At 35.4% G+C, this 26,697-nt stretch overlaps 1 protein-coding gene across 3 annotated transcripts in view; it reads left to right on the top strand.

Annotated features, from left to right (window-relative positions):
- Positions 1-26,697, top strand: part of DLG2 (discs large MAGUK scaffold protein 2) — a 2,095,027-nt gene that overhangs the window by 737,122 nt on the left and 1,331,208 nt on the right. The window contains exon 1 of one of the 3 annotated variants that reach the window (XM_017850883.1): positions 5,299-5,643. The exons of the other annotated variants lie outside the window; for them this stretch is intronic. Coding sequence (XP_017706372.1) covers positions 5,602-5,643 — 42 coding nt within the window. The 5' untranslated portion in view covers positions 5,299-5,601. Of the gene's footprint in view, positions 1-5,298; positions 5,644-26,697 lie in introns of those variants that run through there. 3 annotated transcript variants of the gene reach the window in all.

Here is a 26,697-nt window from a genome sequence, read left to right as displayed (position 1 = left end):
ACTGGAAATACTAAGGAAGTCCTAGGTGATCTACAAACCCCTGAAAGAATCGTCTAGGTATTTAAAAGAAGCCAGTCAAGAGGAATGATAGCACCTTTTACCTTTACCTTTACCTCTATCATTTCAGTTCTCTTTTCACTAAAACTACCACTTTTACATTTACCATGTTTCAGGTAATGGGACTAGCAGTGTACACCCGTTATATATTTGATTTCTTACAACATCCCTATGAAGTAGATTTGTTATCTTTATTTTATAGAGGAATACTTTGTGGTAGAGAGAAGTTATGTAAGTTACCCAAGGTCACACGGCTGGCAAGTGCGAGAAAAGGAATTTAAACCAAGGTCTGTTTTTTTTTTGTTTGTTTGTTTTTTTAACTCAAAGGCCCAAGAGCTCTTAGAGTTTCTAAGACAGAAAGGATTCTAAGTTATCAGGTATTATATAGTTCCTTTCTCAACTGGCATCCATCTCAGAATCTTTAGGCTCCACTCTAAAATTATCTCATTTACAACAGAAATTACCTTCTCTTTGTTTTCTGTACTTTTCTCTTCTATAAAGTTAATTTTTATACCTGTGCTCTGGAGTTGATATCTTCCTATTTTTTTTGTGAGAGCCAAAGCCATCAATTTTCCTCTTCCTTCAGAGTAGTGATTCTCAAACCTTAGCTTACTTGAAAATCACCTGGAGGGCTTGTTAACACAGATACCTGAGCCACATACCTAGTGTTTTTGATTCAAGAGGTCTGGGGTATGGAGAATTTCTCATTCTAACAAATTGCTAACATACAGTGATGCACCTAGCCCAAAGACTGCACTTTGGGTATCACTGCTCTAGACTTTAGAGAAAAGGTTGGCAAATTACAAGCTAAGAAATGTTGTACATTTTTAAATGGTTAAAAAAATCACCATATTTTCTGATATGTGAACATTATATGAAATTCAATTTTAATGTTTGTCAGTAATGAAGTTTTATTGGAACACACTATATATTGTCTGTTTAAATAGATATTTATGTAGGCTGCTTTCTCTCTACAACATTAAAATCGAGTAGTTGTGACAGAGATTGTATGGCTTACAAGCCTGAAATATTTATTATCTGGCCATTTACAGAATCAGTTTGCTGACCCCTGCTCTAAGGCAGTAATTCTCAATCCTAGCTGGACATTGGAATCCCTTGGGGAACCCTGTAAAATACTGATGCCTGGGTCCCACCCTCAGAAATTCTGACTTAATTGACCTGTAGTGCAACCTAGAGAATCCTTAACATATAAACATTCCTAATTTGTCCTATCTAAAGAAAACAAAACAAAAAGCAAGGCACCTAACAAAACTACTCTATCTACCTATAAGAAAGAACTAGATAGTCCAAACTCCTTATTTTATAGATTAGGGAAAAGATGTTTAGCAATATGAATTATTTGTCCATATTAAAAGAGGTTGCTGCTGTTATTATATTTGTAACAAATAATAGTTGTGTATTGCTTTAATAATGATTTTTTTTTCTTTTTTACAATCCAGGTTGTATTTTTTAAAGTATTACATGTCCACTGTTAAAAATACAAACTAAATATATGTAGATAGGTTTAAATTCAGTGCATAAGGTGAAAATCAACTAGTCAAGTTTTCTTAATAGCCACTTTTTCCATTTGGGAATCAAATAAAGTAGTTGGTTTGTATTTAAGGGCCATACTTTAAAAACAGCATACATACACACTAGAGTTACATGCATTACCGAGAGATGTTCACATTCAGAGAGACACTCAGATCTAAGATCAATTCAGAAACGGATAGATTCCTATTTCTCCTCTCACAATCATTCCCTAACTTTTGCTCATGGAGTACAATGAGGTAAATCCCCTCACAGTTTCTAGTATTTACTTATTCCCTATGTCTTTATTTCTCTCATTTACTGACAGGATAATTGGATAAGTTGTTCTTTGTGAATGATTTTCCTATAGTAGAGCGGTATAAAATGAAAAGTGTCATGCATCCCTTCCTAAGCCAATAGCAACACTGTTAAAATTTTACACACACACACACACACCCCCCTACACCTCTACCTATGTATGTAATGTATGTAAATATACAAATATATGTAAATATACAATGTATGTAATATATGTAAATGTATGTAAATATACAAATATAAATACCCTCATACAATATCAGCTCTTTTGCAACCTTATTTTTACATAAAATTTTATGTATAACTTGGATATTTTTCTACATAAGAATATGTGTATATATTTCTTATATTCCTATGTTATGAATAAACTAATTTTAAAAAATAAATTCCAAACTGATGGATATTTTAGATATACATACACACACATACATCTAGGATAAATTCCTGAAAGTTGAATCACTACATCAAACGTAATTTGCTTTTTTAAATATTTGATAGATAATTCCAAATTACCTTCCAAAAAGTTTTTACCAATCAATGCATCTCCATTAATACTTGATGTGTCAATTTTAATAACCTTTTCTAACTTTTATGTTTTTTCCTAAATATGAGGTTTAGCATTTTTAATGTGTTTTGTGGTCTTTTCATGAATTGCTACTTCATGTCCTTTGACTGCTTCATTCGGTTTTATATTTTCTCGTAGTGATTTATGAAAGTTCTATGTATGTTAAGACAATTTCCCATGGAATGTGTTGTAAATAGTTTCCCAGTTTGTTGTTTTTCATTGTGTATAACTTACCCAAGGAGAAGTTTTATATTTTCATATAGTCACAATTGTCTATCTTTTCCTGCACAGCTTCAGGCTTCTCTATTCCAATATTATACAAAACCAAATCTGTGTTTTCTTCTAATATGTTTACAGTTTCAGTTTTTATACTTGAATAATTGATCCATCCAGACTTTATTTTGATGGCAGAGTTCATCATTAATATTCTCATTGGACACTATGAGATACTTATTATCCTCATTTTACAAATGGGAATCTGGCATGGAAGTGATTTTCCAGGACTACTCACTTGCAGTATGGAAGCCTAGACTTACTCTATTGCCTACAAAAATATGTATGGGCAGTTATAACTTTCTTCTACTATAGCAAATATTATTATTCTTGTAGATATACTGTTCTGTTGAATTCTTTGCCTAAAAATATGGAATATCCTTTAGTGGGACATTGCCATTGTAGTTAATGCCCCATTTCCTGCATCTATAAAATGACAGTAGTAAGTTGGCTACCCTAGTCCACTTAAGAAAATTAGGCAGTAAATCTACAGGTATAGCCCTGGGATTTTGTAGGCTAGACAAGTATACTCAGGTGTTTTAAAGAAGTTTTTAAGGCTAAGGGCCTTTTTTAAAAAAATGTATACACATTACAATGGTATCTAAAGCCCTATTAGAAGTTCTCCCTGATTGCTTTGACAGGGAATCCTACATGTACTTTTTCACTTGTGACTTGTTTCATTTAATCCTTGCTTGTGAACTGCTCTGAGATTTGTAACATTTTCCCGTTCTTCTTTTTGGTCTTTCTCTCCTGGGCCATCCAAATATCCCGGTAACTACTAAATAAAATAATATTAATAACATATGTAAATTTCCTTTTCCCACTTCTAATGGAAAAGAAAATGGTACTTACTCACAGGTTGAATAAAGTAGGTTTCTAAAATTCCTCTGAATCCGCAGTGGAGAAAGGCAGTTTTAAGTTCTCCTATGTTTTCCATGGCATTGAGTTGTTATATTTGGGTTCATTTATTAGGAAGAGCTGCAGGAAATGTGACCTGCTATAACCTTGGGAGAGGGGAAAGTGTTATTAACTGAAATGCTCAGTTTTGCATTAAGGTCCGTAAAAAAAAAAAAAAAAAAAAAAAAAAAATTGTGGAAGGATGAGAGCTGGGCATCCATGTAGATTTTTTAATGTCCTGGAAGTCACTGGTTGTGTTGTAAGTGCTTACAATTTGTAATTACCTAGGCTCCTAAGACAGACGGAACTGGAAATCAAAATAAGTGGCTGCCTTCTCTTACGTTGCCAAAGGATCTCCAGCTTAGGATAAGATTGCCTTTTTCTTCCTAAAAAAAGGCACAAACAATGACAGCCCAAAATAGCTATTTAGTCAGAACTGACGACACTTTCTGAATGCTTGTCATTAAGAAAGAAATAGAAAATCCTGCTTTTCTTCTTCCTTTAATTTCTCTCCCTTAAATACCTTGCTTCCTCCTGAAGCTGCCTCACCTCATTGCCCAGGAGAAATGCCCAGTAACTCTGATGGTGCTTCAGCACCACTGCAGGCTCCAGAGGGGAGGTGGCTTATGCAAAACATATTAAAGAAAATCCTAAAAGTCACTGCAGCTTTTCTAGTGAGTTATGCTGATCTTCCCTGTTGCTGGAAGCTGATGGGGAGCATCGTGGCAAAGACATAACCACTTTTTTTTTCCTCCCACTATTTTTGCTGCAGTGAGAACTGTTCATTTCTGCTTGCATTTTGCCAGATAGCTTTAGAATTCTAGCTGAGAATTAGGGCTTCCCAAGGCTGGAAATAAGGGTATAGCACCCTAAATTGTACTTTGTCCTTTTGATTAAATAAAAATTGAGTTAATTTGCAGCATCCGGTGCCTGGCAGGAATGACAACAGACAGAAGGCTCTGATGGATGTTTTTAAGTTTTTTTCTTTTTTTTCCTTATGGATTTATAGGGGCAGAAGCTTTTATTTTTCTCTCTTGCTCTCTCCCTTCCGGAGCCTGCTGAACATTTTACATTCAGCAGCAGTTGCTACTGAATCTGAGGTTATGTTATCCCCTGGAATCTTCTGTTTCCATTTCAACCCCATCTCATTACTGATTGTCATTTACCAATAAAACATAGTTTTGGAAAATTGACCACATCGTTTTATTATGGAGTCTGGCAACTTTAGATAGCCCTAAAAGATGTAACAGGGCAGGGAAGTAGGAGAAGGTGGTACTTCTCAGCCCTGTAACCATAGATCACCCCAGAGGAACCCAGTTCACATTTTAGGGGACTTTATGTGACAATGATCCTTTGGTCCTGTTCCTATTCCACATGGAGAAGCAGAATGAGACATGTTTGCAGTGATTTGTAGTATTTGCCAAACAGGGTGCTGCACCAGAATAGCCTGGAATATAGTGCAGAGCTCATATTAAACCTCCAAAGGTTTCCTCTTCATTTACAGTCTGCCTGATGCGATCCCATTGTAAAGTGTTTAATAGGATAACAGTAGGGCTTTCCAGAAATATGAGTAACTCATTGGTTAAATTTCAATTCTTCACCTTTCCCCCCCTCCTTCCTGAGTGAGCTCATTCCCCCCTCCTTCTTTTTTTTTTTTTAATCCAGTGATTTAAAATGCTAGAAGGAAAAGCAACTGAGGTCTTAACTTTCAGACGCTGAATTCTCATCTAATTGAAATTACTGGGCATAATGCTATATATAGCCAATGAAGAGATTTTGAGCTCTCACTCAGTGCCTTCAAGACATGTCGTTTTGTAGTCAGAGAAAACAGAGATCAATGCATTTTCAAACTGACAGAGGGAACGGATGCTCTTTAGTAGCACATGCCCAGGATCGTGTGTGTGGGGCTTGCGCTGTGCTGAGAAGCTGAATACCGGTCCATATGCTCCTTATTTACTGCAATGTTCTTTGCATGTTACTGTGCACTCCGGACTAACGTGAAGGTAAGAGGAAGCGAGCCGGCAACTGGGCACAATATACATGTTAAACCAGCTGCAGAAAATGTCTACCTTGTGTAGCTTCAGGACTTTTCGGATTGCTGGCTGAGCAGTCAGATTATTACAGGTGGTTGCAAAGGCTTTGTTTTATTGTTGCCGTGCAGCCTCGCTGGGGGAGCATGTTGGAACGCTGCTGTGAAGTGACCTTCAGGTTTAACTGTTTGTAATTCAGGTTCACGCTCATAGTTGGGGGGTGGAGAGGGGGGAGGAAAAGATGAAAATTATTTAGGTAGGCCAGAACCAAGAAATCAGAGAAGGTAAAAGCTATAGAGCATGCTTTGAATTATGATTTAGTCTTTCTTTTAAAAGTGCTGTGAGCTTCCTGTGTTCTTGCAGCTGAATTGTTTAAGAGCCGGGGGATTAAATCTAGTGACTGTAATGGCATTAGATGTGATCTGTGGGACACCTGACCATCCTGTGCATATCAACAAATGATTTTCACTGGGAATTGGTGATATTGATTATACAAATCGTCAGCTCTGGGTGGGCTGGTTGCTTCAGTTGCGTGGGTGCTGCTGTCCCGCTGTTGTCACCCCACTGACATTCACTTGCTGTAGCTAATGAGCCTCTGAAGTTGAGCCCAAGTTTGGGAGATTTACCCCCTGTCACGAACAGGGCATTATTATTGAGAAGGTGTTCTGACACTGTGTTCATTCAGCACTGAGCCGGCCAGACCAGCTGTGGAATTCCAGTTGCATCATTTAAGGGAATTACATCCTTGGTTAACATTTTGAGCTTATATTTCTTGTAGAAGGAAGTCCAAAAGGAAAGTGATTGCCTTTGAGAAAAAAAATTAAGAGGCAGTTAAGACTACCTAGAATAAGAATCTTTTTTTTTTTAAGTCAATATAAAGTGTTTCCCCCTTTATTTTACTAGGGGAGTGTTTTAATGTGTCTGGATACTAAAGTTTCATTTTCTGTGTTTACAAGTTTTATTAAAGAACTCCCGCTGCTCACTCTTTTGTAAGCTTTTTTATTTTCTATTTGAATTTCAAACAGGTAGTATTTATGTTTTGCTGACCAATTCTTTTACCACTACAACCTGGAAGCATTCTGTGGATCATTTTGCAGAGTTCTATAGAATTTGCTTTTTGCTACTTTTAAAATGAACTTTAGTAGTCAATTTTCCTCCATGTGTAAGATGTAGAGAGTAAACAACATGAAAAAAATAATTAAAAATATGAAAAGTGTGCCCAAATATCCTCTTGGATTTCTCAATTATCATCTCCTGTTCCAAAGTATGGGTATGACATGCATTGTTTTGCAAACTCAGTAAATTGTAAATGTTTTCCCTCCTCATCTTTTTGAAAGGAGAAAAGTACTTTATTCAGAGGAAGTTCCATAAATAATTTAGATAAAGAGATAAAACAAATAAAACAATTGTTTTGCTATTTCATTTGTTATATTTTGGAAGTGCAGGAAAACTTAAGTCCAAAGTTCCTTTCATAATGGGCTTTGGGAAATTTCTTTTTACTCTAACTTACTAACAGTTGTCTTTATGAATTTAGCTTTGCATTTTTCTCATTTAAATTCATAAGCAAAGTAATAAAAGCTTCACTAACAATATCTTAACTAAATTCAGATTACTTTTGAATAATAAATTCCTAGTACTTTGGCTAATCTGTACTAAGATATAGATACTTCTTATGTATTGATTGATAGAAATTGAGACCATATGCATTGCCACATGCATATATAACCTTCCTTTGAGCAGATTAGTTTTAATTTTAATTATGCTTCTATCTTTTCAGTAATTAGCTCTTGCACTTCCTTAAATAATTCATAATTTTTTAGGGTTATCTTGTCTTTCTGAGATAGCAAGTTTTGCCAAAGAGTTTGCAGTTCATTTGTGGTCTGCTATTTTATCACATTAGTGCAATAAAGTCTCATCTAATATTTTTATCTATTTTGATTTTTGTTTTAGTTTATTTATATTACATTTTAAAAGTGTTTGCTTTTATTTCTATTGTTACAAGAACTACTTATTTCATTGGTTCTGCCGAATTCTCTCTTATTGTATGTAGTTTCTCATGTTTGCCATGATTTAACATGATTCTTGTTACAGTTACCCAAAACTTCAAGGTGGTTAAAATTCAAAGGATAGAAACATTTCTTGTCTTTTTTCTTTTTTCTTTGCACACAATAGACCACTAATGTCACAATGTTTTATTCTAGAATAAACTTTTTTGTTAATTAGACCTTTATAAAATATAATAAATAATTTTATTGAGAGTGGTGTTTTAAGATATTTTATATGTTTTTATGAAACAAGTCCACACACACACACACACACACACACACACACGCACATACACATATATATTTACAGACATCAGAATGTGACTCCTGGGTCACAATTTATTCATTCATCTATTACAATTTTTTGAATGACATCTATGATTTATGCTCTATGCTAGAGTCTTGGAAACTAAGATAAATAGAAACAGTGCTTGCTTTTAAGAAGCTTCCAGTCAGAAAAAGACACAGGTTATAAACAAATAAATGCTTTGAAGTATTTCTGACCCATAATGGACATCTATGCAGGGTGTTATTGTAGGAGAAAGAGACAAGTAAACAAAACAAACAAACAAAATCACAGGCTAATTTTTACCTGGACTAATCAAGAAAGGTTTTGCTGTGAGGTCACTTTTAAGTTGAATCTTGACAGCTAATGGACTTTTGCCAAGAATCTTGGAGTAAGGAAGGCATGCTGGGTAAAGGGAGTTGGCCAAAGCACAAAGCTAAGACGCAGAGCACTTCAAAGAGCTACAAATAGTTTGAAATGGTTAGAACATGGGTTCTTACAAGGCTGAAGAGTGAAATAATGGGGTAAATCATAAAGGAAAGATAAACCAATGCTGTGAGAATTGACTGAGTGGTCATCACAATCTTAACTCTTTGGAAATTGTGTTACTTTGCTACCTATTTTCTAGGAGAGCTTTCAACAGAAGGAAATGAAATGAATGAAAACTTCTAATCAATGGCCATTATTTATGTCCTGTGTTTTCCTGTTAGTTTTAAATAGAGTTTGATAAAGATTCATATTACATTGGCTTCGGTTTTATTTTAACTTTTACAAAATATGATTAGAACAGTTTAGTCTGCTCACTAAAAAGAAGCAATGTGATCATCATGTACACAGGTAGTTTAGTTTCCATCTGAAATTGTCTATATTATATGAAAAGTGCCTCTTTAATGAGAAAATATACAGGAAGCTTGTTGCATCAGATGTCTGTATCATTTTTGTCTTTGGAAATGAATCTATTTTTGAAGGTAATGATACTGATGATAATTTTTGAAATAATTTTATCTTCCTCATCTCACCATTTCCCTTTTTTCATTGCTACTACAAACATACCCACATGTATACTCACAAACCCACAATCCCTGAAATATGAATTGCAAGTATTAGACCTATAGCACAGGTAAGAAAACTAAGGTAGGGAGAGGAAATGACTAGTTACTCTGTTCCACAGTGTGTCAGAGCAGAATCTCTTGAGCGTTGACTTATTACTCTTTTGAGTAAATCCTGCTGCCTACTGCATAAATTCTAGAATTCTGCTCCTTTATTTTTAAAATTTGCTAGCATAAATATAATAACTTTTAAGAAAAAGACTGTAACAGAATGGTTTTAAAGTATGGATTTTTGGGATTTCAAAAGAATTACATTTGAACTTGTCTTCCACATTTATTGCATAGCTTAAGAAAGTTTAGTTTTTTCTCATTTGTAAAAAGAGCTATAATAATAGCTCTTAGCTATTATAAGTAGTATGTTAGATAAGGCATGTGAACACTATAAAAAGTTCTTAGACTATAGTAATAACTCAATCAATTTAACTTATCATTGAAAAGTAAAGACCGCCAAGTGACAGTAAGGCTTCAGAATTGCCTTCAGTAAGAATCACATTAGAAATTGAGCTCAAGTAAAATATATCTATAAGTAATGAGAAACACAGTTAGGTATAATATTTCCTGTCCCACCATAATAACCATCACAATGACACATATGCATATTCACGTTAGCTCCATGGAACCTGGAGTTCTAGTTGTTTTGTTCACCTTTATATCGTCAGCACAAAGAAGAATGGTAAGTACATAGTAGGTACTCAAGAGATACTTTAAATGAATGCATTAACAGAGTCTCAGATTTCTTTTTTATTCACTCAGCTTCTTTTCACATTGTTTATGTTAATGCTGGTTAAATTATTTTGAGAGAAAGAAAAAAAGGAAGAAAAAACCTCGTAGCCTTTGAAGTCATATAGGCTTCAGTTTGAATAGTACTGGATTTGCCAATCGCAAACCACTTAAACTAAGTCACGTACTCTTTTGGATCTGCTCAACCAGGTTGTAGAGCTAGTTTGGAGGGAATCAATAATTCACACTAAAACAATGTATTGAAGCCTAAACACTCTAGAATTCAGACATTTATCATGTTAATTTTCACCAGGTTTATTCAGTGAAATCGCTGTTTACCAAACTCCCCCACTTTCTGCCCGATCATTTTCTAGAATTGTTTTCCTGTGATGGGAATCCTTTCTCTGCATTGTCCATATTTGCCTAAATTCTCTCCTTCCTTTAATAAATGGTATAGGGTGTCTATATCTATATTCCAAGGACTGGAACCCAGTCACACTAACTCCAATGCTTTATCTCTCCTTTAACTTAGTGAGTACAATTTCTCCATCATTTATGGCAATTCATCTTCTACTGCCTTATATCATAACTTGCATTATTATTTTACACTGGTAGTTAATTTTGCTTATGTTTGGGTATTTCCCTCACTCCAACAAAATTTTAAGAATTTTGAAGACAGGAACTATAAACTATTTTCTTAATTTTTTTCTTACAGTTTATTCGTATTTAGGGATTCAAAAAATGATCAGTGGACTAACTGAAAAGGAAACTTCCAGAAACTCTGTCTCCTTATGCTGCTGACACCTACTCTTTGCTAGATCCTATGATGCATCCCACATATTGATGCTTTTAATAAACACATAATTTGTTGTAGGCAGAACTTGGAATTATGAATCAGAATGTGTGGACAGTTCGAGTAACACCTCTGGCTCATAACGAGTCAGAGATGGTACCTCTTAGGGAATAACTATCTCTTTCAGAATGTATTAGTTCCTTATGGAACTCCTTTAGTATGGTCTCCAAATGGTTGTGAGCCATTTGGACAACAGTTCAGTATATTGGGTTTATAATACCTAAGCCTACTTAACGTGTTAGGTTTAAAATTTCTAACAAAGCCCATTAACTCGCAACTTAAAAAATTAAACAAGGAGTTAATAAATAAAGGATAAAACAGCACATTGAACAATAACAATAATAGCTACCATTTGTCAAACTCTTAGTGTGAACCCTGGACTACATCAACAAGTTTGAATGTATTTTCTCAAAATGCTTCACAGTAACATAAGATTTGTGCATTTTGATCATTATTATTTTATAGATAAGGAAACTAATGTTTAGGAAACACAAATAATTTGCCTAATATTACAACTATTAAGTGCGAGTCAACTCACCTTCTAAACCAGGTCTGTTCCACTGGAAACCTTTTTAACAACCTATCTCAATAGGTAATATAGATATGAAAACTATAATGAATACATTACAGACATCTCAAATCTTTTTTTAAAATTAGGTAAGGAATTCAGTAAACAATAAAATTGCATATGTCTTACATGGCATGACCTTGCCATTCCTTTTCTTGGCTTCTTTCCAATACATGTTGGCCAGAGTCAGACCTGAGGCTTTCTTTTGTATTCTGCATTCATCCTTCACCAAATATTTGGTAAGTACCTATTATGGGTCAGGCACTGACCTGGGTGTTATAAATAAAGGATAAAATAAAACAGACAGTAATCTCCACCCTCATAGAACTTATATGCTAGTGAGGTAGGTAGAAAATAAGACAGTTAAATAAAATACATAGTACATAGTGATAAGTGCCAAGTCAAAAAATCATGGAAGAAAATTGGAAGTGTGCATTGGCAGATGGGTTGGTTTAGAGTTTTAGATAAGATGGTTAGTGAAGGTCTCACTGAGAATATGGCTTGGAGTAAAGACCTAAAAGATGTAAACAAAATATACATGTTGGAAAAAGTAACAGAAATTGCAAGTGCAAAGGCCCTGAGCTAGAAGCCTGCCTGGCATGTTAAGGAACATCTAAGAAGCCAGTGTGGCTGAAGAGAGAATGGTCAAGAACATGTCACAGTGAAAAGATCATGTAGGACTTTCCCAGTGAGATGGGAAGCCAGCTGGGTTTTGAACAGAAGGGTCACATCATTTAGCTAACATTTAAATAGGATCACTCAGGTTGCTATGTTGAAAAGAGGGAGCAAGGGCAGGAGCAGAGAGACCAGGTAGAAGTTCCTGCAGTAAAACAGTGGAGAGATGTTGAAAACTTAGATCAGATTGGTGCCAGTGGGACTGGGGACAAGTTGTTCAATTCTGTAGATAATTATAATTTTTGATATCTATCTTATCTTTTTCGACACTGATATTGAGTCCTCCTTAGGTATGGAGTGTGGGTTTTCAGCTCTGCTGTATTAATTAGAGAAAAATACTTTGATGAGTAATTACCATGCCATTTTACTGCTTTTTAATCCTCTGAACATTTGTAGAAGGTAGGTTACCCAAGACTTGAAGCATACATATACATTCATGATTTCATTTTCTTTTGGTCTCAGCTCTTCTGATCCCCAGGGGATGCTGCCCTAGTTCTTAAATGAGTCAACTGTAAGCTACTTGAGGGCAGGAACTGTGTCTCTTATATGTGTTTTTGTACCCATTGCCTTGCACATGGCAAATGATTAATAAATATTTGATAAATAATGGACTGAATGAATGAATGTTAGCCATTCAAATACAAATAACTGGAAATATTTTATAAAGTACTTCTTTGGATTGGATGGGGTACCACCAAATAAGAATAGATGTACAACAAGGAAATTTCCTCTCTAATGAAAAATTAAGATTAATTAATTAATTTCTAATTAATTTTCTCTCTAATGTTCATTATGATAGTATGTTTCCAGCATCAGAATCTTAGGAAAGCAGCCTGGGAATCTGAAAATGACCCTAGGTAAATCATTCAGAGGACAAGTTTGGAAAACACTGTCATATAGCATATGTTTGGAATTCTCAAGTGTGTTCAGAAATTGCTATGTGTTAATAGTTGTCTAAGTAACATATAGATCCAAAGATTTTCCAAATGCTGGGTTGCAACATGTAGTAAGAAATATATTTAAAATTGCAACTCAGTGTGTTTTAAAAAGCAATACTTACTTTTACCAAAAGCTATGCATTGTGATATTTTCCATTCCAACTTTTAACAATTTCTTTCTTTTTTATAATGTCGGTCAAGATTAACTAAATGTATTGTAATCAGAAAAATAATTGGGGAAATACAATTCATATTGACCTATTTAAAAGATTCCTTGATTAACCTTCTTTATTGACTTTGAAGGGGCATAGAATGGGTCATAACTCATAATTTGAAAAACACTGTAACATGTTCTCTGCCTTAAGAAAAATACAACGTCAATTAGGAAAATGCAAATGAAAAGATGATGAATTACAGCTGTCAGCCAACACTAAGAAGCCAACACTAGGGCTTCTCCATATAGCCTGGCTCATTTACTGATTCGCATATTCATCTGGGAATTCATAGTTCGGTGCTTACTTCCCTGGCCCTGGCCTTTGGGATTTAGCCTACCCACCTACATACCTCAGTATTCCTAATAACAATAACTAACGTTTGTTTAGTATTTATGATGAGTCAGGCACTGTGTACACCACTCATTTCATCTTCACAATAACCCCAAGAGAAAGTTTTCTGTTAAACCTATTTTTACAAGTGAAAGGACTGGTCTATGGAGGTTTAGTGCCTTGTTCCAGGCCTCACAGCAAGTAACTGGTGGAACCACAATAAATGCCAGGCTCAGGCACCAATGCTTAGGACAGGCCAGTGCCTGGAAAGGACTGTTTTGCATCCTTTTGGTTTTGGTGACTTCACTGGGCATTCCTCTCGCTTACTAGATTTAGTGGCTCAACAGATCTCAGGTTCCCCTGACTTGAGTGTGTCACAGTTTCTTTCATTAACTAGGACACAGAAGAATTCTTGTGGGCCTAATAACCTATATTCTCCCATGGATCTGGGGTCAGGGTGGGGATGCTTGTACTTAGAAGACTTCGTAACAAATTGAAGTATGAACATCCTTTGAAAGAAACCTATTTGCTAAAATCTCCACTTAGTATTAATGCCGTGAATATGGTAATAAAACTCCCCAGGATGAAGTGGTATTGTACTGAGTCTTGGAGAACCTAGCTCTTGAGAATTGACTAGAGAAAAGTAGACAAAAAAATAAAAAGTCATTTGACCCCGGGAGGGTCTGGCCTTAAATATTTCTCAAATTTCAGCTGAAGGTTTTGTTTTTTCTTTCTGTTTAGACTTTGGCACTTTCAAAATAGGCGGAATTTGAAAGAAGCCAGGGAAATACCTTTCTTTAAAATGAAAGTTAGATGACTAGTGGAAGCCTTATCTTGAATTTTTAAATTTATTTGTTATTTCTATAGGTATAACTAGATTTACAACTTTAAAAATGTATACATACATTTATTTATTTTAGAAGTGTCTAATTCGTTTTCCAAGGGGTACTTACATTGGAAGAGGAAACTGGCGCAAAGGAGTTTACAGTGAGCCTGGATGGGAGGGAGTAAGGGAAATTTCTGAAATGAACCTCTGAATCTTGGAGCAAATAAAAGAGCCCTTTGCATTTGTGTTGAATGTTTAGTTGACTCATTTATAAACTGCACTTTTTCAGACTTGTTAGGAAAAGTAAACTAATGAATCAGTTCTAAGTGGGTCAGAATACATTATATTTTCAACTGTTTTAATATTATAAAAGTAATACATGTTTATTATAGAAATTGTAGAAGTACAGAAAAGGACAAAAATGTATACTTCCTCATGTCCTTGCTATTCATATATAGAAATGTATATTTTTTTCCTATATATGTATATGAATGCATGTCTATTGGATTAAGATGTAATATTTGTCATGTGTTTTTGCTCATACTATGTCATAAGAACATTGTCATATCAATTATTATTCATAGGCTTCTTTTTAAGTGGCTGCATAATAGGGAAGCTTCTTTTATTCTCTTTTGAAAAGTACATAAATACAGGTAAGCAGGGACTGAAAGCATTGTTTTTTCTTGGACCATTACTTTTCAGCAGAGGATAGAAAGCTTTCAAGTGTAACCTTGGAATACTTTTGAAATGCGATGCAGCTGGGAAAAAAAATATATATGGTGAGTCTGAATTTCAAAAGGATAATTGCCATTGTAGTTCAAACAGAGGAAAAAAATATATACTTCATGCAAAAGTTTGTCTAGCTAGTCTCCTAACACTGTCTCAACACCTAATCCTGCCACATAATGGCTTTGAGCTGGGTTTTTAATGATTCTTTTAAACAGAAGCCAATGAGACAATTTCCTTACTATTCTCCCAGGCACTTAGATTGAAAATATTGAAATCATTTTTACTCTCTAGAGACCATGGAGAGCTAATTAATCCATGAATCCTGTAGAATCTACCTGTAATTTCTTCTACTTTGTCTCTTTCTGCCTCTCTTTTCCTCAGTGGAGGCTCTCATTTTTTCTCACTGTATTGCCCCGGGAACACTGTGACTGGCTTCCCTAATCTCCCTCTGTCCTCTCCAAATTTGCCCTCCCCATATTGGCACCAGACTTATTTTTCTTAGATACAGATAAGAACTGGCCATCCATTTCTCTGTTCAAGAGCTTATGTGTTTCTCATTGCCTTCGAAATTTTCATCCTCATGATGGCCTCAGTCACTTTCCATCATTACCTTCTGCGAGACCTACTGCCACTTCCATTCAGTCCACACAGCCAGAATCAATTCCAGCTATACTTTCCATCCAGTGCTCACGCCATAGAGGAGATGTGGAAAAACTGGGGTGTTTGGTAGAAAGCCTGGGTTTAAAATCTGTCATCTCCATTTACAAAGTAGTCTGCAATACTTCTAGGTGAGCAAATCAGTTTTTCTGATGCTTAATTTCAAGATGGTGTAATTAAAATGGTAGTGATAAGGATCTACCTTGTATCATGAGCAAGGTGTTAGATAAAAAACCCCCAGCTATACGCAGGATTCATTCAGAAGATGTTAAAATATTTCAGGAAAGGCTGGGAGCGGTGGCTCATGCCGGTAATCCCAGCACTTTGGGAGACTGAGGCGGGCGGATCACGAGGTCAGGTGATCAAGACCATCTTAGCTAACATGGTGAAAACCCGTCTCTACTAAAAAATACAAAACATTAGCCAGGCGTGCTGGCCGGCGCCTGTAGTCCCAGCTACTGGGGAGGCTGAGGCAGGAGAACGGAGTGAACCCGGGAGGCGGAGCTTGCAGTGAGCCAAGATCTAGATTGCGCCACTGCACTCCAGCCTGGGCGACAGACAAGAACGTGGGCTAGAACCTAGTTCCTTTGTAAAATTTTGGGATATTGATGATAAAATGATGCTTAGTCTTACAGTTGAGGAGATGAGAAAAATTAACTGCAATATCAGCAGTTGCAGATCTCCCAGCCAAGACCTCTACATAATATACAACAGTAATCATCTAAATATAACCACTCCCCAAATTGCTTGGGAAACCAATCACAAAATTTGCATAATTGTTTCTTTGGTGCACAGAGGTCACTAATCCTGAAAAGATTTAGGAAAGTAAACTTTTAATTAATATTTTTATGTTAAGATACGTGTACACGTTTACATACATATATGTATATATTTGTGTTTTTAAAGATAATTTGCCAGATTAGAGCATTTAACAGATTGGTGTTTGGATGTTAAGGAAATGATTTTGACTTGCAATTTTAAGATTAAAGATATTTTAAAACTTACCATTTGTAAGTTGTATTGGAACATGTAAGAAAGCTTAAAATGCTCACACTTTGTTTTATTAATATTTATTAGATTTAAAAGAATGATTCAAATGCTTAAGAAGTTTTTTGTTAGATAACAATGCTTTTAAAATTTTAATATTTAAATTTATAATAGCAGGTTAAATATTTAATCGGATATAATTAAGTCATAAAACTCCCTTAATGAAGAATTGTAAAAAGCTTGATAGATTTATACAGTAAAACAGTACATTACGAATTAGAAATTTAAAAGTTAAGGCAATATATAGGCTTTTGAATTTATAACTTTACAAATTAAATATGAATTTCACAAACTAAAAGAGCTCCACATAATCTTTTCTGTCTATGAAAGGTCCCCTAAAACAACAAAGTATTAACATTGCACCTTATTGGGTTGTTATAAAGCATAAACAATAGAACGTGTGGGATTACTTTGTAAATTCTAGAACATTATAAAGATATTAATAATTATTTTTCATTCTAATTGCTTTTGCTTAATCTGTTACTTCAGTGCAGAAAAATATTTACCTTTCCTTTCCACTATATAATAATTGTCTTGTCCTTCCAGACCCTGCCATCTAGTTTCTTCACTAAGATGGAACTTCTTTGTTTTCTATAAATTTATTACTTTGTACTTCTAGTGTATCACTTAATACGCTTTGCATTACTAGTGTAACACTTGTATATCCCTTGTTTTGGAGATGTTTATATCTGCTTTTCTTTACCAGAATGTGAATTCTATATCTTTTCCAGTTCATTTGTTAAAAGTAAACAGTAATTGAGTCTCTTTTATGGGCTAAACACTGTATTCTGTACAAGGGCCACAGTCATTAATAAGATATGTTATTTGTGTCTGTATGTAATGGGTAATAATGAATTATTACATTTAATTTAATTTGAAGTAAAATCTGTCTAAAACTTTTATAATAAAATTTCTAGGAAAGCAGTTGACTAGTTCAAGAGAAAATTCAGGTAATGAAAATAGCAGATAAGAAAAGTTCAAAATACATTAAAGAAAATTGAAGCTTCACCAGTATAGCACTCACTTTTTCCCTTAGGCCTAAAACATTGTTTTTATTTTCATAGACAATTTAGAAGATAGTTTTGCAGAAATGATTGGAGCAGTAGAGGCTGAAGGAGGGTAGAGGTTGGTTAGACAAGATGGTTGATCTTTAATCACTCAGTCAGGGATGTCTGCCCATTCTCATTAGGAAGATCTGCTTCCCACCTCCAATTCCCTCCCTTCCTTCTAGTCCACTGCAGTCAGCAAGGCTGTTTTCCTTTTCCTTTTGTCCAGCAGTCAATAACATTGATTTTTACAGCACTAGGTGATTCTCACCTCTCCCCTCATTATCCCCTCCTTCGGGGCTAAACAAAGCCATGTTCCCTGGAGTGCAGCACAACCTGCAGAGCCTGTAAAACAGAAATGGCCAGAGGCAGGATGTAGGGCTTTGACTGGGTAAGAGGGATGGTCAGTGCCATCATATCTCACGGGAACATCCTGGGCAGAATATTTTTGATATAGTCTGAACTTAAGGGGTAATATATCCTCCAGAGGAAAAATGCACATACAATGTCTATCGTGTTCACTGCAATTTCATTGAGTAGTAAAAGCCCTGGGATCCTGTTTCCATGTATAATTCTTACTGAGCCTATTCGGATAGATAGATACTACTCCTGGGGAAGATGCCACCTATCAAAATGTGTCAAAAGAGCTGTAGTACATAATTGGGCCATAGATGACCAGAATAAATTACAGAAGAAAAGAATTTACTCAATGATTGCCTTTTGCATGCTAGAAATTTCTTAATTTTTATTTATTTTAATCATTATAAAAACCTTGTCAGGTGAGGGTTACTTCCCCCATTAAACATACTCTAAAACTGAAACTTAGAAACGCAAATTAGCATACCCAAAGTCACATAGCAAGAAAATGGCAAAGCTAGTCTTTCTATACACACAATTCTGTCTTCCAGAACTGCAGACTTTTCTTTCTGAGAGTTTATATAAAAGCTATGATAATTAGAAAGAGTGGAAACATTGCCCCTCTGTTTAAAGATCAAGGGAAAGCTGTTGGAATTGGTTTTGATTCAGTAATCTTATGAAGAAATAAGCAAAACGGGTTTGTAGCTTAGCTGAGGAAGAGCAGGAACAGAGAGAAACCTCAAATACTATTTAGGAAAGATTTAGCCCAGGCTGGTTAAAAGGTGCCTTGATTCAGGGTTTCAAAGACGGGAAAAAACATTTCAGGTTTCTGGACTATTCAGACCATGATTGCTGTGGAATTACATGTGAACAAGTAGAGTTGGCTTTAGTAACCCTGCCACTTAAGTCTCATAGCCCTGGGTTTGAATTTATTTCTACCTCTTACCAGCTGTGTGATCATGAGCTAGTTATTTAGCCAGTCTTAGCCTTTGTTTCTTCAACCGTAAGATGGGATGCTAATGTCTATCATATAAACAAAGATTTTGTTGAAAAACTTATATGTTGAAAGCCCGTGTTGAAAGCATGTAAGTTTTTCAACAAAATCTTTGTTTATATGATAGATACTAGCATCCCATCTTACAAGCCCTCCATAGTGTCTTATACATAAAAAAAATCTGAGTCAATGGTAGATTCCTTCTTTTCTCAATGATGTCCCACCCTTCCCTACAACACAATGTGAAAACTAATTCCCAGTCTTTCTTTCTGATGAGGTGTAAATAAGGGCAATGTTACTACTCACAGGAGAAACTTTCTGAGAATAAAAGCCTTAAAAATCTGTATCAAATTCAGCCATGACAATAAATGTCAAGTCTAAACCCTCATGTCATGTCCCTAGGGTTATCCAGCAGCTTCTGAAGACACACCCTTGAGTAACCACTGGACACATGTGGCTGTTGAACACTTGAGATATTGCTAGTCTGAACTGAGATGCATTGTAAGTGTAAAAAACATACTGAATTTTGAAGATTTAGTATGAGAAAAGTGAAGTATCTCATTAATCTTTCTCTTTGATTATATGTTGAATTCATAATATTTTGGATATATTAGTTTACATAAAATATAGTATTAAAATTGGTCTTACCTGTTTTTTTCCACTTTTTTCAATGTGGCTACCAGAAAACTTAAAATTACATATGTGGCTCTCATTTGTGGTTCTTATTATATTTTTCTTAGACAATGCTGTTCTGGAGGCTGAAGGATAACTCATTCTTTCCGTGAATAGAGAGGTCCTTGATGTTGATATTCTGAAAGGGTTTTTATAATCAATGTGGTTAGTGCTTTTCCTCCCTATCCTGAGAAAGACAGATAGGATGGGTAAGAATCTTTCTAGCTCTGTAGTTCTGGATCTTGACACAATCATTGAATGTTAGATTTAAAAGGGAACTTTGAGATTCCAAGTTTCAACTCTCAACCACAGTCCAAGGAGGTTGAATGACTCGCCCAGAGAGCTAATGTCCAGTACTTTTTCCATTAAAATGTACAGCCTCTCAAGTGCATGACCACTCTTCTCAGTGGAGAACTTAGTCATTTATACTGTCTTGGGAGAATGCAAACTCTATCTTTGGGTGCACACAGGTTTTCTTGGAATGGAAATTTTTCTCCTCTGCCATTTTCTAAGTGGTCCCAGCGGAGAACCCTTCTTTGACTTTCAAAAGTATGTACTAGTATAATCTCCTCAGTGGATCTCTCCTACCCCAGGGAAAATTAGTTGATTTCTGTTCTTCCTTCTTTACATAGCTCTATTTCAGCACTGAAGAAACTGTTTTGTGTTGGCTGACTCAGACATAAACTCCTTAATTCAAGGTGCTTGTTTTGTGGGCTCAGCATCAGGCACATGGTAGGCCTGCAGTAAATATTAATTTAATTGAACTGTTGTTGGGAAAACTCTCACAGACTCCCTTTGCTGTCCTAAATCTTGTTATTCTATTCTTGTTATTCAATTTCATTAAAATAGTAAACAAAACCCTCAACTTTCTCTTTCTTTACATATATATTTTTTCTCAATCACTCATACTTGGAAAATGCTATCATGTTTTGGAAATATCATTCCTTCACTCTTTCTCAATCTCCCAGTTAGTCATATGTTGAATTGCCTCATCAAAGGGACCCTCTCTAAATAAATGAAGTCGGACTTGTCAGTCAGGGGCGGATTGAGTAGGCCTGAAGAAGCCATGATTCATGCAGTCTCATTTCCATGGTGTATGCTTTAAATGCCACATCTCCAGTTAGCAGTTAGTCTCTCATGAAAACAAATTTAGCTTTGCATTCCTTTTGGGTTTTAAAAATTCCATTTTGAAGTTTGTGCTAAGAATACATTCCTTTTGGCCTTTTGGCTTTCTCAAGGTGGGATTTAGAAATGGCTCCATTTCCCTAGAAAACTGATTATAAAGCCTACTGATACCTTCATTTTAGCATTAAACATCTACAACAGTTTAAAAAAGAAGGGAATGAGTTTTTTTAGCTTGCCATGCCTTGGATTCAGTTATTTTCTCTCTTTCTATGCAGCTATGTCAGGATAGGTGATAACTGGAATATGGAGAAATCATAGCCCTAGTAACTTGGCCTCACTGTTTCCATTTTGTTTTCCCTGCCCACATTTTTATTTGCCAGGCTGCAGAAATAAGCGACCTGTACTGACACAGGTTCATTATATTCACAAACGCTGATGTAAGAAGATTTTTAAACTTGTGCAATGGAGATATCTATGTATTCATTCAACTTTCATTTATTGTATGTCAACTATGTTTTAGCCACAGAGGAAGGCATCTTTAATAATTTTTTTAAATTTAAATTCCTGTTTCAGACCTGAGATAACTAACACTAAAATACCTTAAGTGACCTCCCCAAAGTCAATGCTTGTAAATAGTATATCTAGTGCCCAAACTGAAGTCTGGGTGGAAAAAAAAATTGTGCTCATTCTATGATACCACACTACTGTTTCATGATATAGAAGAAATTGTGGCTTACTGTAGTGTAGCACAGTGGTTAAGAATGGGAGAATGTGGAGTCTCTCTGTGTTTCTACCAGTGTTCACAGCCCTGCAGGCCTAGGTGGAATGACCCTACTCAGCTCTTTCAGCCCAACTTCTGTGACTTGATCTGGCACTGTTTATAATTTTGGAGCCTTAAGAAACAGTCTTAAGGCTCCGAAATTCTTCTGTGATGTTGTTTTTCACTATAGGAAATGCCATCTACTCTCCCTAACCCTTTTTCAAATGTTTTGATTTTTCTTCCATCTCTTCCACTGCTACTACAAGATGCCTTTTATTTTTTGCTGGGGCTACTATAACACATTCCTAGCTGAGGCCTCCCACATCTATTCTTGGCCCACTCCAGCCTGTTTTCCATACCACAGCCAGAGAGAGGTTTTTCAGGTAAGAATTTGATCCTGTCAGAAACCTGCTTAAAAGGCTTTCTCTTGCTTTAAATATGTTTTACAAGGTCTTGTGTGGTCCAGCCTGCCCCTCTAGCTTTACTGTCTACCACATCCCCTCTCTTCCCTTTGTGAACCATATTCTTCTCTTCTTGCAACAGTTCCTCAAAAGATCAGACTTTTTTCTAATATAGCCTTTGCTATATTTCTTTCCTAGTATGTCCCCATCAACCTTCCGCTAGTTAAGTCCTACTCATCTTTCAAGATCTAATCTCAAACCTCCATCCTTCATGGAACCCTTCCCTAACTCTCTATTCTAGGTCTATTCCCCTGTATTAACTCTCATTTCATTTGAACCCATTTTTTTGGCACTTACCACACTTTGCTAAAATATGTATATGTCTTTGATTATTTGATTACTACATGCCTCCCCGCTAGACCGAAAATTCCATGGTCGTAGGAACCATATCAGTTTTACCTACATTATATCCTTAGGAGTTACGGGCGTCATAAATGACAAAAGGAAGCAAGTGTTTTTTTTTTTGTTGTTGTTGTTTGTTTGTTTTTGTTTTTAAATAAACTGTCAGTTTATTTTCTCCAACTTAACATGTCTCCTGCCTCATATGTTTGTGTTTGATAATATATCCATCATCTCATCTTCCCTGACTTAAAGCACACTAATTATTGCCACCCCTTGGCTCTGTGTTTGTGTGTGTGTGTGTCTGTGTGTGTGTGTTAGCCTTGCTGTGGGTAATGACAGGTCAAGTCATCGAGTGTTGACTTTTTCCCCTGTCACACACATTTGCCCATGCCCCGCCTGCTGTATTTTGGTGTATGTTAGTTAATTTTTTAGGGATGGAAAACAACAACAACAACAAAAAACTTGTTTTAGTATTAGTTCAAGATAAAGATAAAAAAAGGAAAAAAGGGAACTTAGGGCTGTTGTTCAGTAAAATAAAAATTATAGAGTGTATTCCTAAGGTAAATATTTAAAATTATATTTGACTGATCATATATTCTAGCTATGCCATGTGACTCCATTAGAGCAATTAATTGTGCTGAATTTGTTGAACTAGGAATCTTAGTCTAAACTAGGCTTTAACTGCTGGATGAGGTTTATACAAGGCATTTTTAATCATTGGTGTGATTTGCTTATACTTTAGACAATCTGGAGGTAGTACTAATAACCAATTTTAGGAACATGTTAAACAGTACCATATGTATGTAATCAACAAAATCTAGACTTTGGGAAAGTCTAAAGGTCAAATGGCTCAGGCTTTTCAATAGATTAATAATAAGAGAAAGAAAGAGATGGAGTAAAAACCTGTAAAGTTTAAGAGACATAGAAAACTAAGCTGTAGTGTTCAGGAATAGACTATAAAAAATAGAAGAAAGGGATTATTATAAAAGTCAGGACATGATTACTTTTGAAGGAAAGGAGGGTGTTTGATTGGCCTGAGGCACACGGAGACTTCCGTGGTGGCTGGTAGAGTTCCATTTATTGACCTGAGTGGTGGTTACAGGAGTTTATGCTTAAATAATTCATCAAATCCTACATTTCCTGTGGTTATCTGTGTCTCTGTTTTATTTTACTATACAAGAGGTTTTAAAATACAGAAAACAAAGAGAAATCTATTTTATTACCAATCTTTTTGTATTCCAAATTAAAGTATCTCAGAAGTATATTGTGTTAAGTCATAGAGTCTATTGGGAACTGTCTTTCAATGGCAGAGAGAGAAAGCATTGGATACTTCATTCGGGTATTAGATTTTACAAAATTCTTTGAGTTTTGAAAAGTATTTAACATTGGAGGAGAGACTAAAGAAGTATAAAAAGGAGAACTTGTACACAGATACGCAAACCAATAGAAAACTTCCAGATGTTTTCTAAACAAATAAAAATTCAGGTCAGGCAGGGCGCGGTGGCCCATGCCTGTAATCCCGGCACTTTGGGAGGCCGAGGTGGGAGAGCCACTGAAGCCAGGAGTTCAAGATCAGCCTGGCCAACATGGTGAAATCTGTGTCTACTAAAAATAATAATAATAAAATAAAATACCAAAATTAACTGGGCATGGTGGTGCACGCCTATAATCCCAGCTACTTGGAAGGCTGAGATAGCACCTCTGCACTCCAGACTGGGTGACAGAGTGAGACTCTGTCTCAAAAAACAATACAAAACAAAACGATTCAGGTCAAGCCAGTTGGCCTTATAGAGATATGCATTACAATGAGCCTACTAAACATCAGGGTGCTCATTAAAGTAAATTTCTTTCTCTCATTTGAACCATGAAAATGTAAGAAATTGTGGTGTATTTAGACTTTGGCAGGGTCTTGGCAGGGAAATGAGGAGGAACGTTATTCCATCAATGTTTATTTTGCCTTTTTTTGTGTGTTACACACTGTTTTATTAAAACTTCACAATGACCATTTAAGATTGGTTTATTATCTTCATTTTACAGATCAGGACAAACTAAATGAAAGAAATAGTTTCAATAGCTGGACTTAAAGGACAAATGGGATTCAAACCCTCAGTTATGGGCATCAGAAAAGCCATTTCTAGCAAAAGAAGTAGTGTACAGCAATGTGTGACAGCAGGAAAGCATAGGAAACATTTAAGAAACAGTATAGTCTAATTTAGTTAAAAAATAAGATCTGTAAAAGTAAATGGAGGTCATATCCAGAGTGGAAAAACAACATATTATGAAAGTTTTGGAATATTATTTTGTTCACGATACATCTGACAGTGTAATTAGACAAAGGGATATAATTGCAATTAAAATGAAATTTAAGAAAGTGTAATCTTAAAGGCAGTATATCATTACACAGTAGGTAGAATATAGATAGAATTTGTTGCACTGTTATGTACTAGAGGAAATGGTGTGACATTTTAAGACTTGGTGCGTATGTGGTCTAGTTGTTCTGCTAGAAAATTTCTATACTCTTATCAAGGGTATATGATGCCAATTTTAAAGAATTATTGTTAAAACTGAGTATTTTTGTTATGATAATCTTTGTCAGTTTGGTTAAAAGTTTTATCTCAGTGTTGATTCACTTCTTATGTTCCTCAGTAATGTTGAACATTGCATAAGACTATAGTCATTTGTATTTCTTCATTTGTAAATTGCCTTTTGCATTATTGCCTTTCACAGTTATTGAAAAGAACTGGAACTTTTTTTCTCATTTATCTGTAAAACTTTTTTTACATATTAAGAATAATAATGGTTTTTATCTATCACCTCTTGGAAATATTTTTTCTGAGGTGGGTTTAACTTGCCAGCATCATTGGCTATGAATCTCAATGAACCAAAAAACATTTCTATATATTGTGGCTCCTTTTACTTTTAACACTCTTTAAAATTTTATTCGTACTAAAACGTTCTGAAGTAGAGAAAGAACTGCACAATTATCTTAATTTTGTAGTTGAGGGAAATTATATTCAGCAACTTGACTCTAGCTTTACATGTATGATCATGTGACTTTTTGAAACATCTGTGAAATGGAAATACCACTATATGTCTACATTACTTGATTCAACTAAGTTCATGAACAATGCCAGCTATCAGGGATATAAAGATGAATAAGAGAGATTCCTGCCCCTGAGTAGCTTATATTCTGAAGGGCATACTGGTACCTATGTGCTTATACCATTATGATGATGTAAGCATACTCTATAGGAATGGTGGGGCCTTGGCTTACTACACACAGGGGTGTTGGGGAAAATTTCGACTAAATCTTAAAGAATTAGTAGGCAGTAGAAGATATCTGTTAGTTAAAACATAAGGCATGAAAGTGGTGAAAGATGGTGATCTTGTTTAGGAAATAACATATATGTCTACTGTGTTCAGAGATTAAAGAAGGGAAGGTACAGTTTGGAGTAATTTTCTGAAGGTCTAAAAGTTTAGAATTCATTCTCTTGTCATGTCTTATATTATCACCAATTTAATTTTTCTTATGTCTTGAAATAGAGGAGTGTTCTGACCAGATTTGTGCTTTTAGGAAGACCATTTTGACAGGAGAGTTGGAAGATGGCCTGGGTATGGAATCAGAGTGGAAATGATGAAAAGAGTTAAGAAGCTTTTGTAATGCTTCAGAAAAGAAAAGATAAAGGCTTGACCTATGAAAATAACTTGGGGAAAGGAAGAAAGAACCCTATTGAAGAAAGATTTAGGGGAGTAAAAGTAAGACAACTGTGAGCTATTATATGAGTTATGGGAGTGGCAGAGAGGGAGAAGCTGAGACTCATACATTCAGCTTGGATAGCTGAAAAGATCTTGTTGTTATTAGCTATCTTAGAGAATTTCAGCACAGATCTGGAGAAGAAAATAACAGTTTGCATGTGTTGAGTACCATGGGTAAGCCCTGAGAGGCATTCAGTGGACAGCTATACATGCCAGTCTGCATCTCTGGTGTGAATAGCAAGCTGAAAATAGAGATCTGGCCATCATCACTATTTAAGTGGTGGTTGAAATCACAGGTGTGGATAACATTTCCCAGGGCAACTGTGAAGAGTGAAAGGAGAAAAGCCACAGACAGAGCCCTGGGGTATACCACCATTGTGGAGAGAGATGTTGTGAAGATCAGATTCTGAAAGCACTTTGAGTGATAATGTACTTTTTAGATATAAGGTATTATTATTATTATTAAGATTTTCAGCTTCTACAAGTGGATAGAGATAAGTGCTACCACATGATGCA

Source organism: Rhinopithecus bieti, unplaced genomic scaffold (genome assembly GCF_001698545.2).
Source record: "Rhinopithecus bieti isolate Rb0 unplaced genomic scaffold, ASM169854v2 scaffold_30846, whole genome shotgun sequence".
Lineage (NCBI taxonomy): Eukaryota > Metazoa > Chordata > Mammalia > Primates > Cercopithecidae > Rhinopithecus > Rhinopithecus bieti.
Note: the sequence above shows the minus strand (reverse complement) of the source record. Positions and strands in the feature narration are given on the sequence as shown.